The sequence below is a fragment of the Ammospiza nelsoni genome, chromosome 5 (genome assembly GCF_027579445.1).
Source record: "Ammospiza nelsoni isolate bAmmNel1 chromosome 5, bAmmNel1.pri, whole genome shotgun sequence".
NCBI classification, from domain to species: domain Eukaryota; kingdom Metazoa; phylum Chordata; class Aves; order Passeriformes; family Passerellidae; genus Ammospiza; species Ammospiza nelsoni.
In genome coordinates this window covers 10,254,761-10,271,932 of record NC_080637.1, presented here as the reverse complement: position 1 = coordinate 10,271,932, position 17,172 = coordinate 10,254,761, and the positions used below count along the sequence as shown (strand labels likewise).

Here is a 17,172-nt window from a genome sequence, read left to right as displayed (position 1 = left end):
ATCACTTATTTGACTTAATCACAGAATCACAGAATGACCTGAGTTGGAAGGGACCATAATGATCATCTGGTCCCAACCTCACAGCCATGGGCCGGGACTCCTTGCACTAGACCAGATTGCTCAGAGCCCATCCAAGCTTTTCTTGAACACTTCCAGGAATCCACAGTTTCCCTGAGCACCCTTTGCAAGTGTCTCACCACATTCACAGTAAAAAAAATCATTCTTATCACCCCATCTAAACCTACTGATTTTCAGTTTAAAGCCATTCCCCCTCACTCTGTCAGTACATGCCCTTGTAAAAAGTCTCTTTCCAACTCTCTTGTAGCCATTTTTTGGTACTGGAAGCTCTCCTCAAAGTCCTCCATGATGAACAACCTTTACTGTCTCAGTCTTTGCTCATAGGAGAGATGTTCCATCTCTCTAATCATCTTTGTGTCCTGCTGGACTGGCTCCAGCAGGTCTGTGTCCTTCTTGAGTGCACTCAATGCAGAGCAAAGTCACAGTGAGCCATACTGGTAATGCATTGAGAACCTGGATGGAAAATTTCTACTTTTGTCCCTGTGTCTAATTTGTTCTTCCAGAAAAGTTTGACCCTATAAACCCCAATTTGAAAGCACCCACATTTTGCACACACCCAATTCCTATAGGGAAGTTATTCCCATATTCCCAGTTTGAATGGTTTGAAAGCTGCAGACTATCACAGCATTGGACAGTGGGACATTTTCAGGAAAAAAATGAACATTTTCATCTTTCTTCTCCAGGACCAGCTGTCAGAGAAAATTCAAAAGTCTGAATCACATAGCAAGGAGATCATCACTACAAGAGATAGGAGCTTCATTAAAAACTTTAAAACAGGCATTGTGAGTCCTACCACCAAGCAAGCCTGACTGAGGCTTGACAAATACAACTTGTATTTGTCCATGATTTCAAGAAAATAAAATTCAGAACAACTTCCACCCAAGATAAAACCCTTTGAGATTTACACAAGATTCACATACAGACCTGAATCAGTGATTTTCGTTCTCCCCTTCTTTGTTTTACCCTATGGCAAGGCTGGGAGCACCAATCTACCCTGCATCTACTGCCAGTAAAAGATTTATCCTGCAAGCTCCTGAACAAACAGCATCAGAAATTACTTGGAACTTCACACACTTCTTTATTTTCCTGAAGTGTGAGACCTGTCTCAACTACCAAGGAACAGTCTAATATTCATTAATTATTTAGGAAGTGTGTACATAATTTATTTGTTGCCTACTACCCTTTTCTTTAATTCACTGTAGCACTGCAGCAGTTCAGCACAACTCTACACAGGGAAATACACACTTCAGGATATACACTTCAGGATTTGGCACCCTGGAACAAACTTTTCCTTTTCCAAGCTTCCCTCAAAATTAGCAGTCTAAGAAAATTAGCAAATGCTCATCTCAAATAGCCATAAAAGGTGTTATTGGCAAAGGTGTGCTCATTTGTCTTACAAAATACTATTTGGCAGGCTTCATAGCTTGTTAAAAGGAGCTAATTTGAATACAATTTATTAAATTACTTTAACTAAATGAGTGCAAGTTTCTATTGGTTTTTAAATCTAAATTATTTTTTAGTACTTTTATCACTAATATTTTGCTAAAAGATCTCCAAACTGCCAGTAAAACCCTGTGACTTCTCACAGAATAAAGCCTCATTGCATGACTAAGCAAAGCCTGTAACGTCACAGCACAAAAATGCTTTAATTCTTTTCTGAAGTCAATAGTCATGCACTTCTTTATTCAAGAAAGACTGCATTAAAATTGCACATAATGAACTGCAAGGTTTTAGGGGAGAGAACACAATGGAGAGAGTCACATTAAGGTGAAACAACACAACAATAGTTGAATGTGACAAAGATTAGAAAAACTGCCAGCTCCTCAGCAGAACGTGCCCCTCTCTGTTCAGCCTTCAAGGACATGTTTATAAATCTCTCACAAAGAGACATTCTCCTTGCTTCCCTCAAAGCTCGCCAGGGCAAGTCAAACACTTCTGCATAAATTGAGAGAGAATGAAAGACGTTATTACACAGCTCTTGCTGTATTGTGGCAGGCATTTGGGCTGGCCCTAGCACTGAAAATTTATTTAAACAGCCCTCATGCTGTAGCACACTCAGAAAAAGAATTATTTTCAACTGCAGTAGAATTCCTTTACCTCTTTGTTTGTTTGTTTGCTCTGCACATGTGAGTCACACAGTTTAAAAACAACAGAGCCTCTCCTTCAGGCAGTGGTAACTTGGCTGAGGGCCCAAACATAGGACATGAACATGCCAATCTCATTTCCATCACTGAATGCTTCCATGGACACAGAAATCATATCAGCCAATGTCCCCATAAGTTCAAACCCAGTATTTCAAAAGTTAACCAAAATCACTGTAATTTTTCCAGCTTTGGAAAAGAGAAATGAAATAACTCAACAATTTCAGTTATCTTTACAAGGTAAATCTATGGATGCTTTTATGATTTCCATACTCCTTTCAAGACCATTTAGCTCAGCTGGGCTGAGACATCTCTGTCAACAGTCACTGCCTTATCACCAAATGTTTTTCTGTCAGTCTAGACCAGGTGGAGACTGCCATGATGGCAAAATTTATTGCTCAAAAATAGTGCTGACCTTGCAGTAAAATCAATCAAAACTTTGTGCTGGGTTTTCCCCCATCTCTTCTGCAATCAACCGCACCAAACTACTAACAGTACTTGTGAAATCCTGACCTAGGTTTTACGAGTTTGTGCACTAAAGTAATTAACCTATTTAATTTTCTTTTAATCCTTCTGAACAGAGTGAAACTTAAATAATGGCTGACTAAAGTATTCTCTTTCTGCCCACTCCTCATTCCCCCTGGTCCTTCCAATCTCTTGTTTTTCCACCACTTTGTGGCACTACCAGGGCTGAGTGATCCAGACCTGTCTCACCAGGAACCTCTGCCTGTACCCTGGGCCATCAACTCCATTTCAGTCTAGTCCTCAGCTGAAAAAAAAAGTTCATTTCTTACCGAAATTTTGGGTAATGCTAAAATAAAAATAAATAAATAAATAAATAAATAAAGTTTTTTAAAATAATATCCAATGTTTTAAAGTTTAAAAGTTTCTGTTCAAATATTTTTTTAGCTAAAAAAATATCATCTAATTACACACATATATTTAGTAATTTAGTTGCTGTTTTTACCAATGCCATGAAGTTACATCATGATCTCATTTCTGAGAGAAAGGCAGAAAGAAGAGGTCATGTGACAGACATCCAAAAATATGGTGAGATCCTGGGAGCAGGAAAAGTCAGAAAAAATAAATAACCACATTCTAATTTTATATTAAATTACATTATATCATTATTATATTTTCATATATTATACTATACTATATTACATTATATCATTATTATATTATATTATATTATATTATATTATATTATATTATATTATATTATATTATATTATATTATATTACATTATATTATATTGCATTATATTACATTATATTTTTTATTTTTGTATATATTCTCCTTCAACTGAAATATTAGTAGCCAAAACCAATATAATCTGCCCAGCATAAGAAAATTCTACCTTCTTACTAGTGTATCTCATTCCCAAAGTTATATTTATAGTTTCTATTTATATATACATGCCAGACTAGTTTTCTTTCTCACAAGACACTTCTTTTAATCAGAAGCAATTCATTGAGAAACTCATTGAAAAACGCTCATTTCTGAGAAGCATTCTGTGCGTTCAGTGGAATAAGTCTGAGTATTTTATAGGTCTCACTCTCTGCTCCATATAGTGTATAAATAAGATCACAGCTGCTCCGTAGCAACTCACAGATGCCTTCATTCCTGGGATTCACGGCAACAACACAAAGGAGGAAACCACCCCAGTGGTTCAGTGTAGCTGTTGCTTTTCGGTCACTTGCCTGATCGCTGAGTGCTCTGAGGGTCTGGGGTGACAGTGACAGGGCAGCTGCTGGGCTGGAAACCATGGCTTACCACAGCAGAGCGTGTTAGGGGGGAAAAAACCATCAGAGCAAGTTCATGCTTAAGCAAAACACTCAGAGTGAATTCTGCAAGGTGCTGGGACCACTCGTGGCTCAGTGCACAGCAGAGAGAGGGTAAGCAGTGCCAGAGCCAGCGGGCTCGCTCAGGTGCCTGCTCAAAGGGAAGCACATAATCAGGCACACTCTGCAGGAGTCATCAGCCCCTTTGGACTGCTGATAATTAAGAGAGTAGTCCAGAGGACTTTCAACTTAAGAAGCAATTTTTGTAATTGCCACTTTGTATTTAAACCTTTATAAAAGAGGAGTTCAGCTTTGTACTTCTACTTTACTCAGGAAAAGCAGATTTTACATCCCTCCCCATTTTTTTTTTTTAAGAAAAACCTTTTTGAAGGTATTCAATTTTGCTTCCTAGTGATAAAAATACAGTATTAAGTAACAAGATGACATCATTTATTGGTTTCATAGCAGTTTTAACTCAAGATTTTAGCTGAGACTGAGTAAGAAGTCAAAAATGCCAATTCATGAGGACAAGTAGATCATTCTTTTAACAGAAGAACAATAGGAAGAAAATGTTTCACATTTATCCAGCACTTCTGGTATATCTGGAGATGGGCACTTATGTAATTTCTAAAAACTCATTGTTCATAGGAAATTTTGGCCTGCCTTATCAATTCTTAATGCAATTTGTCATCTACTGACTCTCTCCCCAAAAGTAATTTTAAATCTCAGAATTTAACTTGAGCTTTTTTTTTTTTTCTTTTTACTAACCACAGGACTTAGAAAATACTTGCTCTAATGTTTGGGGTTTTGTTTGGCTTAGTGTGTGTGTGTGTTTTTTTTTTTTTTAATTTTTAATTTTATTCTTAGTTTCTACCAAAAAAATCTGAACATAAGTACCAATAGGACAGAATTTATTACTGTTGAAGCCAACAGAACATCATAAATTAATCAAGATCAGTGCTTTGATCAAAGATTACCCAGATCATCAAACAGTAATTAAAGCTAGGGTAATATTAGGCCGTGTCTTCCCTTGAGCTTGAGCAAGCTTTGTTAATGCAGCCACCTATTCTTAGTGACTTACAGCTGCTTTTGTTTGCTGGGAGAAGGAAAGCTTCAAAATGTCAATTTATTGCTAAGGGAGTAGAGAGAGAGTGGCAACTGCAAATACCAAATGAGACTCCCTGTGTTTTGATGACCTCTTAATTTCCATTTGGATTACAAAGAAAGCTTGCAGATATGTATTCAAATTTCCCAGCTTGCATTTTTAAAAGCGATTTCATTTTCCTGACATCTCATCACTGGTCAGCAATGTGTAAACTCCACAGAATTTAGCATATACAAATCAAATCCAACTTGATACATACTTAAAAATAAATAAATAAATAAATAAATAATAGAGCTGGTAAAAAATAAATAGAATTTTCACCTCCATGTATCTGTTTAATGTTTTCAAAATATAAATCCAAATTTTTAGAGAATTCTACTTTTAATGGCTGCAGCTTTGGTATTTGGTTGCACACAGAAACAGAACATAGCAGTGGCAGTGGTACCTCAAATGGGACATACATTGTTTAAAAAAACTGTGAATAACTTTGGGAGTCCCTAACCAGGCTAACCCATCTCATACATTATTATCATCCTGTTAAATGGACTCTGACTCCTCAATAAATATCTCAATTGACTGCTTTTCACTATAGCAAACCTATCATAATTCTATTCTAAAAATAATCCTGAGCTCCCTTCCCTTCACCACACCCCTCTCAGGGACAGCAGTGGTGTCCTCGCCTTAGGAATGAGGGAGAAGACAAATGTGAATAGTGTGCAATAGCATATTTGTGCTTAGAAAGAATTAATGTGTTTCAGAGGTTGGCTTCATACACTCTCACTCAGCCAAACTTCCTGATATCTATTTTATTACACATTACTAAGTTAATTAAAAAAGTTAAATAGAGTTGCTCTCTTTTTATCAATTTTTTTTTTCCTTAGAAAAACAGCAAAACTGCACCTTAGTGAAAAACTTCATTTGTAGACAACCAGAACCACCCATAAATATGGCCTGAACTCAAGGATCTTTCAGCAAATATAAAACTGGTGACCCAACGAAGATAAAAGTGCTTTGACAACTTCAAAACAGTTAACTTTGAATTTTCATTTCAAGATTATATAAAAATGTAGTTTTGCTTTATATGGGTAAAATTCTTCTCCATGTTACAAAATAAGTTGCTTAGTATTTTGTTTCATTGAGGACAACAAAAGGAGACAGAAGGAGAAAAGTAGGAATATAACACATTTCTGAGTTTTGAGATCAGTCATTGTGAACCTCACTGAGTAGCACAATTTGAATGAATAGAAAACTTTATTTATTTCCCAAATTTAACTCATTTAAACATTTGCCTTCCTTTCTTAGTGCACTGGAGAGTACACCCAAGATATACAGGAAAGTATAGTTACACCAGTTGTGTCTCCAAGTGTTGTGGTATCAGTTACATTTTACATTTTCAGGGTTGAAGAAAGATGGACTGCACAATACATTATCAATTTATATGTCAGAAGTATCTTGAAATTCAGGGTCAAAATAGTGACAAACTCCTCAGAATCTATGGCATTCAGAACATTTCAATCAAAATTTTCATTTTCTAAGAAAATTCAATCTTACAAAGTCCACAGCCAGGACCTCCAGAGAAATGTTCACCAAGCATAATAATTTGGGTTGTTATTCTTAAAATCAACGATCTTTAAGAAAAAAATCCAGTTCTTGCATTTTTCCTTTTTACTTTTCCTAATCATAAAACTTCTTTTTACTTTTCTTAATCATAAAACTCTCCATTAGTTCAACCTTAACAAGGGTGAGTGTAGCATGTTTTGGAATGTGTCCATTTATCACCTAGGTCCATCTGCTAGCTCATCAGAGAATAGCATGAGCTAAGAAATTCTTTGCCTTTGGGTGAAGCATACACAAATCAAATCCAACTTGATACACACAGTAGTTAAAAAAAATAACTAACTAACTAAATAAATAAATAATAGAGCTGATAAAAAATAAATAGAATTTTCACCTCCATGTACCTGTTTAATGTTTTCAAAATATAAATCCAAATTTTTATAAAGCTTTTGCTAATGGGTTCATCTTACTTTATAAATGTAAAGAAAGAACCACGTAAGTATGCCAATCCTAGAGAAAAATAGTAGTAATTAAATGGTTTACTGCTAAATTATCTGCCAAATCATCTTCTTAAGCAGGATTGCAGGCTCTTATGACAATAGGGAAGATCATCCAGATACAAGTGTTATATGAATTTTAAAGCTGTTAAAGCCTCCCTTGCACAGACCTCTACACAGATAATGAATGAACAAGACAAGCACTATATCACATCCTCTCTATTTCTAAAGTCAGTGGTGTGTCTGTAGGGTTTCTAGAACACAGCTTCTAAGACTAATTAAGTTAAAATCTGTAGAACCCAACAGAAAGTTACTCCAGGTTATAATTCCTTCTGGCAGAGGGAAGCTTTCCTGAACATCCCTGCTCCAGGGCAGCTCAAATCAGAGATCAGTCTCTCTTACAAGCCATTCATCTCAGCTAAACTCCAGAGGCTGATCCAAGACCTGGAAAGCTCAAAGTGTGGCCTGGGAAGCTGCTGCCAATGTGAGTGCCTGAGCAGACTCGCACCATCTGTGCACGAGGCACACAGAGCTCGGGCTGAGATGTGCTCCTGCAGGATCCCAGCTCACTACAGAACAGCTCATTATTATAAAACAGCATTCAAAAGACAAAAAAAATAAAAAACTTCTAACAATTGCTGGTGGACTCATTTGGTGAATGAAACGCATCACCACATATCATACACCCATACCTCTTTTTCTTCTGTAGGATGAAACAGTAGGAATTTTTATCTCAGTAGGAATATAATTTACAGGCCAAGTCAGCCTATATGGATTCACCCTACAGCTCCTGGAACTGTAATAGCAGCATGCCTTATGAACATCATGCATGGATTGTTTTTGCAGAGATGTATCAAAAAGGAGACAGATTCAGGGAGTGGAGTTCCTTGGAGCTGCCTCTCTATCTGATGCTTCATTCATTTCTGCCATTGCCTGAAAAGGTTACTCTGCACAAGATGGCAATTTTCTGGTGTAACGGCCATAGAGAAGCTCCCGTGTTTTTATCACATCAAAGCTCTTTACACAGACCCACATTTTTTAATTCAGCGTGTCTGTAAAAGAGGATTCTCTTCAATCTGTTTGGAGCAGACAAGCTCATGCACTGCTATGAGGCAGATTCTCTAATCCAAGCCTTCCTTTCTGGGTACTGCAGGGTTCCCCTCCTTCTCTCTCTCCTGTGCCTAGAGCTATTTTAGAGTCCACAAGCATACTTGTAGTAGTTTATTAGATTAAATGAGCTGTCAATTAGCTTAGTCATGAGTCTTTGCTGTGAACATTCTATGTAAAAATGGAAGTTGTGCATACTTTCATGAAAATGGAACTATGTACTTAAATCTGTAGTTCAGTAGGTCCTTCACCTTTATTTTTTCCCTGCATACTGCTGAGGTATTTAGTTTTTAGACCAGAATGTGAATTTGAACTTTGTACATATTTTTGTCTTTTCAAATACCAAATACCTACTGAGAAATGCAGCTAGTGAGATCAATCTCAAAATTTATTTTGCTACACGGACTTTAAAATTCTATTAAGCTGCTGTCTCTTCCCTTTTTTTTATTTCTAACAGTCCATTTGCTCTGTAGAAACCACGTGTCCTTCACACCAGAGCAGCTTTGCAATGCCTGAATGCACAGAGAGTTCACGGGTAAGACAAAGTTACATGAACCTTCTTAAGCTGAAATGACAATTACATGACTATTTGTTGCTGTTGCTTTTGTTGTTTTGTCTTCTTTAAACATAATACTTATAAAACAAAAAAATATACTAAGTTGTGCTTTGTTGAGAGACAGTTAAAAAGAAGCACACAGGACAAGATTTTCCTTGTATTCCTGCTTCCAAGTCTCAAGCTGTACATACAACACTTCCTTATAAACATTCCCTTTGCTCTTATAGGGGAAAAAATCCTTAGGAAGGACTAAGGACAGTACCTTCTTCAGCTGGGCAACTACAGCAGCAACAGCCTGTGCTTTTTGTATAAAAATCTGTTGAGGTTTTTTTAAATACTTTTTACCTGCTTGGCTTGTAAATCAAATGTTGTTAGTCATGATTCTTAGCAAACGTAAATGAGTGTAATCCACTGCAGTCAGTGGAGCTCTGCCAGCTTTCAACCAGCTGAGTATTTTGGCATCTTGAATCCCGACTTCCTGCCTTGTTGAAGCAATCATTGCATTACTGTAATGGGGATATTACACTGGTATTACATCCAACTTGGAGTTCTCCCAGATCTCACCTAAACTCATAGTAATGTCCAAAAAAGCAGGATTTAAATATGTGCTTTAAATCTATTTTTGGAAGACTAATTTGAGACCATTCCCAGAGAGCATCCCAGAACCAGAGAATGTGCTGACTTGGAAGAGGCCCACAGGGGTCATGGAGTGCAACTCCTGGACCTGTGCAGGACACTCCAATGCCACTGAGCCTCCTTTGGGCATCACAATAAACAACTCTCACCTGCCTCTCCACATCCTAGTTGCTTTTACCCCAGTTATGCTACTTTGCCCGGTTCAGCCTATGGATAAGAGTAGCCCCAACATAAAACTCTTAATTTTAAGGGCATCCAAACTTTCTTTTGCAGTTTTTCTTATTTACAGGCATTATAGGGCTGTCATCATTGCTAACAAGAGAAAATGTGTATAAAATATGCATCAGCACAAACATATTCCTATTTTCAGAGGCAGAATAACTAATGAACTAATAAACTCCCTAATATTCTGGTTTTTTAAACACTATGTGGAATGTTCATTACAGGTATTTTCAAAAGTTGTGATCAGTGAGAGTTACAATGGCTACATTATATATGCAAGAGAAAGAGTGATTAGTCATTAGGATAAGATTGTGATTCCAAGTCACTGTAAGAAAATTGTCAATGAAGAAAGAAAAGGGAATCCTCTTCTGAAGAGATTCTCCTTAAATATAATTCCATGAAATTTAGTACATGTTGAATTCAAACACCTTAAATGCAAAAAAATACTTTCCCTGGTTATCTACATCCACACTGCAGAATAAATTAGACTCTTACTAAAGTACTGAAAGTGGACAACTATCCACTTTCAACATACCTCACCTGACTTTAATAGTCATCTACATTTTTTTCATTCCTTTGTAAGTACATATTACACTCTGAGTTTTATATCCTTTCTGTTGCAGCATTTCACAGTTGAGATGGCCACGATACACAGAGGATCACCATCCAATTTCAGAAGGGTTCAAGCATCTGCCCATACAGAGTAACACCATATCACTTCAGAAGGCTGCAGGCATCCTTTAGCCCAACATTTATATCCCCCATGTTGATGCCCTGCCCCTGTGTCCCTCTGTCCCCTTTGGTGTCGGTCAGTGCCCCTGGGCACTCCCTGGCTCATTGCTGTCAGTGCTGCTCACCTGCTGCTCACAGCTGTGCCCACTGGGGAAGGGGCTCAGCCACAGCCCCAACCCAATCACCACCTACATCCTTCTGCTCAAAAGTTCTCCCAGTCTAAAATCAAAACAATTGAGAATTAAAGTAGTACTTCTATCCCTCTCCCTCCTGGTCATGAAAAAAAATATTTTATAGTTCTGCAGAAGAGATCATTGTACAGTGTTTGCATTGTACATTTCCCTGCAGCACAAAGACCCCCAGACATCCAAGGCACATCCAAACACAAACAGCACTGATGAACCCCAAGATACTTTCAGCAAATTATGGGAGCACCATTAGCACTGCAGCTAATTGAAAAATTTATGGTTTATGTTAATTCACTCTAGATGAGAACATATTAATTGTGCTACTTTGAGAGCTGTTTTGGTCACTTTAGAGATCTTCATAGAAGACTTAATTGCACAAAGCAGACACAGATCCTGACTTCAGCTGAATCACTGGGAATTCTTCCCCTGAGTCCAGGGAAAGATTGACCAGGCTGTGAAATGGTTATAATCTGTTACATGTTCTTGCTAAGAGCTTTATCCTCACACTTGGCAAAATTAGATATTTCTCCTACCAATCTGATTATTACAACTTTTGACAGAAAGTCATGTTTACTATTTTAAAATAGGAGCAATCTGCTCCTTCTTTTTAAAATTTTTACTCTGCTTTTAGAGAAAAAAGAAGAAGAAAACCCAAACAAATTATTTCTTTTTTTCAAGTTTACATGAAGACTACAAGTTTGGTCCAAATAATTCTGGAGCTGGAAGAAGAAATAAATCAGAAAAAAAGCTGAAAATTCAGTCTGACTGTAAGCATTTTTAAAGCTTGAGCATCTGAAGGCAAATTTTGTGAATAAAAGTGACAAGCGTGCAGGCATGCTGTTTTTCATGTCTTGTAGTCTCCATTTTTCCAAGATTGTGGTTCATTTCAGAAAGATCTAACTAAATGTTAATAGGCAGTGAGCAAGAAAAAAAAAAAAAGATGTCATTCAGAAATAGAAATGGGCAAGTGACAATAGCCTGTAAACAAGAAGAATGGGAGGGTGCATGGGTTACACCTTGCAGGGCTTTGTGTTTTCCCTTGCAGCCAGGAGAGCTAATTAAAACCTCCTGTCTAGAAAAAGACATCGTGCCACATAGGTCAAACACATGGCTTTGATACAGTGGGATATTTTACATGGAAACATCTCCCTTTCATGCTTTTAATCCTGGGATTACAAGCACATATCGACCATCTTGTGAACATCATCTGAGATAACACTATTTCCTTCAAGTCTATTGCAAATTCTGGCTTTTCAAAAGGAACTTACCTATAGTATTCACACACTCATGTTTTTGTTTTTATCCACATGAATGGCACTGTGGCAAAGCTGGTAGCACTACAGATTATTAGGCTTGCCCAGTAGTTTTCATCATAAGACTGTTTAGTAGCTTGTAAATTTGCCAAATATTAACAACATAAACTAACATTTTCCTCAGGGGAAAAAAAAGAATGAAACATCAATCTCTTGGCTTTTGATTATCTATTTTACCATATGGTCCTTGCACAAGAAGGCATAGCAAAATGGTTGAGACATTTCCTCATTGTTTTGGTCCAGTTAGAAATCCTATGTAACTAATTTTCCTGTTACCTATTGATTGTAGATTAAAACCTCAATACTGTGTTTTTAAAGATATATTTTAGTCTTTAGTGTTAAAAAAAAATTAGCCTGAAAAGGACCTGAAGATCACTGCAGAGATTAATCAGCTAAATTGCTGAGAACACAGGTGTATTTTAACTCAGAAACATCACTCCTAGAGAATGTCCCACCTCCTCTGCAGCTCAAGATCAGAATTGGCTGTGGTCTCTCAGGTCTACACAGCGGGGCAAGGAGGAGAGGAAAACTGAATGAAGGACAAAGGGCAAGAGACTGGAGATAACAGACTGGAAAAGGGCAAAGAGTAAAGAGAGACTGGAAGAGAAGGTGAGATAGAAAAATGATATAGGAGAAAATTACAGGTCTGGGACTGAGAATTAGTAATGGAGAAAAATGTGAGAAAGGGGAAGAGAAATTCCTGTGGAAGCAAAGAGATGAGCATATTGGAACAGACTGGCCACACACACCTGTACAGAATGTTTTGGAAATGCTGAGAAAAATGAAGGAGTTAAGAGAGAGGTGCTGATCTGGAAAAAGCTGAGGAGAAAGATCCCAAAATAGAGACAAGAAAGTACTGTAAAATAGAAAGGCAGACTGGTGAAGCAGCAAAGGCAGGAGCTGAGACAGAAACATAGCATAGGTTGAGGAGAAATGAAAGACAGCCAAGCATCACAGCAGGAAAGGAATGGAAAGCTGAATGGTGAATCAGTAGCAAGATGCTGAATGGAAGGGAAAAAAGAGACTCAGCAAGTGCAGAACAGACCAGTTCACACCTAAATTAAACAAGCAAAAAGAGACTTGTAGCAGAAAGTCCCCACCAGAACCTGGAAACTGATGGTTTGTAATTCTTTTTGTTCTCTGTCAGCAGAAACATGTGAAATCCACCTGCAGAAACTCCGATGAGAGTTCCATGCTTCCAAACCTTGCATTTCCTCCGGACATTTCTGTGCTGGAAACCAATGCTTCTACAAATCTGATGATTTGTGTTAGGATTTCAAGATTTTGTTTTCAGTTTTTTTATGTTTTTTAAAGATTAATACATGCATGTAAAGCATCTGCCTTAAATTGTGTTGCAATATGATGCAGTCAGATATTAAGAAAGGCCAGAACTAAAATGAACTCTGCAATCTTCATTTATGTTCATTGTGCATGCAGTGACACAGCCCTTCCTTTTATAAGACAGTGGTGATCTCATCTGAGCTAATGGACATCTGAGCTAATCATCCAACCTCCTCTTATAGCCAGTAAAGACAAAATGTCCTTCTGGGACAGGATACAAACAAGACATGAAGGTCATTAAAGTCAAAGGAATACATTAATACACAATGGTAAATCTGACAACTTCGCACCTTATTTTTTCTCTGTGTTTCTTAACACTTCAAAAACCTTTTGAAGCAATCTGCTCAAACCTCTGCTATCCATTTCATGGATTATTTGGAATCATTTTCTGAAAACCAAATTTCAAGGCTTCGCATCCAGTTCCCCAGCACCAGGGGCTTTTGCTGACAAACAATAGTTCAGTTTCCTGATGCAGCAGCAAAATTCCCTTCACCTTAAATCAGACATCCATCAGTTCAAATAAAGAGCCATAGCTCTTGTGCAGGGATAGGGAGAGGTATGATCATATGGTTGTATACTGGATTGTGATGTATACACACAAAATTGTATAGACAGTGTAATTATGACGTTCTTAATTGTGCCTTCATTTTTCTGCAATGGCACATGTGTTGTCACCATCTATGAATAAAAGAATAACACCAAAAAAAAAATCTCAATGAGAGATTTGTAAATTCCTCTCTAAAACAAACTTGGTGTTAAATCGAACAGCTGAATAAAAGTAGTTTTCATTCTCATCTGTGTTTCTGCTAACAAAAAGTTGCCTCAATTCATGAAATATGTGTCAGAAAGATAGGTGCCCTTGCTAATAGAGAGCAGAATTCACCACTGTGAATGGTTGCTTCCTGGATACCATATTTGACAAACAGAACATAAAAGTGCTTGCTTCAGTGGAAGTCTTGCAACAATGGCAAGCCTTATGTCAGATACTGCAAAGCTGATTAAATATTATCAATGAGGAAGTGCTGCAACACTGAGAGTGAATTGATGGATATCTGTTCTTCATTTCTCTCTCAGTAAGCACTACAGAGTTAAATTAATCCCCTAAAACCATTTTTGTATGTTGGGATGAAATGACTGTAAAGCCTGGAAGGTGCAAGCCCTTTAGTTTCTAGTTACAGCAGCCTAGGACACCTCTCCTTACTTCAGCAAGCTGGTCCACCCCACTTGCAGTTCGTGCGAGCGTCACGAGATCTTCTTGCATCTTATCCACCCATGCTTTTATCCTGCAGAAAACAGAAAACAAAACAGAGGCATCCAATCAGACAAGTGGAAATGGCATACAAGCACATAGCACAGAAAAAAATAAAAGGGATAAAGTTGAATACAAAACATAAAAGACTTGTCTTTGAGGTTTTTCTTCTATTCAGCTTTGCTGACCTGAATCTATTCATACAGCTGACTGTGGTGGCCACCATGCTGTGCCACCTGTAAAAACCCAAGAGTGCCATCATATATCTGTAGCTAAGCTGCAGCAAAGATCCCTACAACAGAGCTGGCACACTCCCTGCCAGTTAAACCCTTCTTACCTGCTGAGGAGAGGTAAAACCAGCGAGAACTGCTAATTCATATATCTGAGTATAAAACCTCAGTCTCCTTACTTTCAAAGGATAGCAGTAATCCAGTGGTCTTAGGAGCCACTCATCTTGGTGCAAGTCCAAGTAAAATAATGGACCTCTCATTAGTCCTAAACAAATTCATACCCTTGACCCTAGTAACCCTCTCCATGCCCATCCTATTTGCACTTCTATCCAACAACTTCAAGAACGCCCCCAACACAATTACAAACGCAGTCAAAACCTCCTTCTTAATCAACCCAATCCCAATAACAATCTACATCCACTCCGGAACAGAAAGCCTCGCCTCCCTCTGAGAATGAAAATTCATTATGAACTTCAAAATCCCCATCAGGACAACCTGCCTGCCCTGCAGCTCACTCCCAGAAATTCCTCTCCTGAGTGCCTCAAGGCCCTTCTCCCAACAGTGCAGAGACAAACAGCAGCTGGAAGCAGGCTCACAAACCACACCAGATTTTCTGGCCTGTAGCCTCTCTTCAAGGAAGGAACAGCAGGACAAGCAGCAGTGGCCACGAGCTGCTTTGGAAAGGCACGTTTGCTCCTGGCTGCTGTCACCAGGGAACAAGTGATTTGCTGCTGTGCCTGCTCCCCGTGCCCAGTGAACCTGACTCTCTGGAAAAGCATTGGATCCAAGACCGTTTCTGTGCCACGTCATGTTCTCTAGCAGGAAAGGAGCCATGGTGAAAGTTTATTCCAGCAAGATCCATGTTCAGAAGGTTGTCTTGCTTGCCTAGCCAGAAAGTTTCACGTCCAACTCAACTCTCACATTGTCCCTGCCATTATGCCTGCTTTCTGCTCTGAAACCTAGAACAGATAAACATATTTGTCCCAGCCATTTCCCAGCCTTAATCTCATACCCCAGGGATGACAGCTTAGAATCATTCATTAATTAAGACAGCAAAAAGGAAAATTCCATTTTTGCTTCAAAATGGAAAATTTGGAAGACAAAGAAATAAGATGGAAGACTGATTTTACTCCTTTTTTCCATGTCTTTAATGAATAAATTTTCTGCTAATCCACAACCAATATGTCCAAAGATTACCAACTCTATTATGGTCTCAAGTTGGTTGTTTTTTATTAAAGGACCCTTCCTCATGCTTCCTTCACACATGAAAAATCATATTTGCATTGACTATAGCAATTAATTCCATTGTTGGTGTACTGCTCCCAAACCTTCCCTTCTATATTTTGCTTTCCAAAAATTGAAATAAAATAAATTAATTTCCTGGTTCAAATCTCCACAAAGCCCTATATTATATAAACATTTAGTTCTGTATAGAAATCAGATTGTTTAAAACCATGGTGCATTATGTTTACCATGGCTTTAAGACCGTCACCTGCATCTGTGTGAAGCACATTGACTCAAAAGCACAAGTACAAGCACAAACAAGAAAATGTTACCATTTTCCATTTTTAAATGGTTTCCGTTCTCCTGAGTGGAAGAATGAAGTAAATGAAAGGTGAAAAAGTGAAACCCATTACCCAAAAGTGTTTTCAAAAGCATAAAATAAATAATTGAACACTCTGAGATTTTTTTTTTTTATGATCCATTTCAGTTATAAAATTGTGGGTGTTATTTCTAGCAGGAGTCGATGGAAAAAATCAGGGAGGATTGATTTTTAAATTGACTTTTTCCATTTCCTACTGCTTTATATTTTTACTAGATATGTTCCTCTCTGTCTTTAAACAAAACTGGAATGGTGAAGACACATATTAGTTAACTAGTTACTTAGCTAGTGAGTTATTTAAATTCGAAATTTAAGAAGAAGCTAAACTTAAAATCAATATTTACTTACTATTACTTGCAAATGAAATATGCATTATATTTGCTCTTAAACATGAAAAAATATTGATTTTTCAATAAATACTTTTTATATATTGTCTAGAACTCCTGCCTCCACACAATTAGCCCACACCTTGCCTTTTGAAATTAATCACCATGACTAGTTTTTGTTTTATTTTGTGTTTGGTTTGATTTTGTTTTAATTTGTGTTTAAGCTAGGCTTCTGCTTCAATGTCAGTGGGAAAAGGCATGTCCAGAGCTGACTCACTGTCTCCTCAGCCAGGTGAGCTGAACCTATCTTCTAAATATCTTCTAGTGGGGCTCTGGTCAACTCTGATTCCAAGTCAGAGTTCTCCAGCTTGACTTTTAGTCAGGTAGAGTTTCAGTCTGTAAACTGGAATAGTTGGAAGTACACCTTCTTCCTAACTTAATGGCAATCTCCCTCCCCAGCTGTAATTTTAATGTAAATTATAAGGTTTCTTCCAATATATTCACTA

General features: G+C 37.7%; 1 protein-coding gene across 2 annotated transcripts in view; it reads right to left on the bottom strand.

Annotated features, from left to right (window-relative positions):
* Positions 1-17,172, bottom strand: part of CACNA2D1 (calcium voltage-gated channel auxiliary subunit alpha2delta 1) — a 365,213-nt gene that overhangs the window by 299,912 nt on the left and 48,129 nt on the right. For both annotated transcript variants that reach the window (XM_059471496.1, XM_059471497.1), the window contains exon 2: positions 14,460-14,541. In XM_059471496.1, the coding sequence (XP_059327479.1) occupies positions 14,460-14,541 (82 nt within the window). The remainder of the gene's footprint in view (positions 1-14,459; positions 14,542-17,172) is intronic.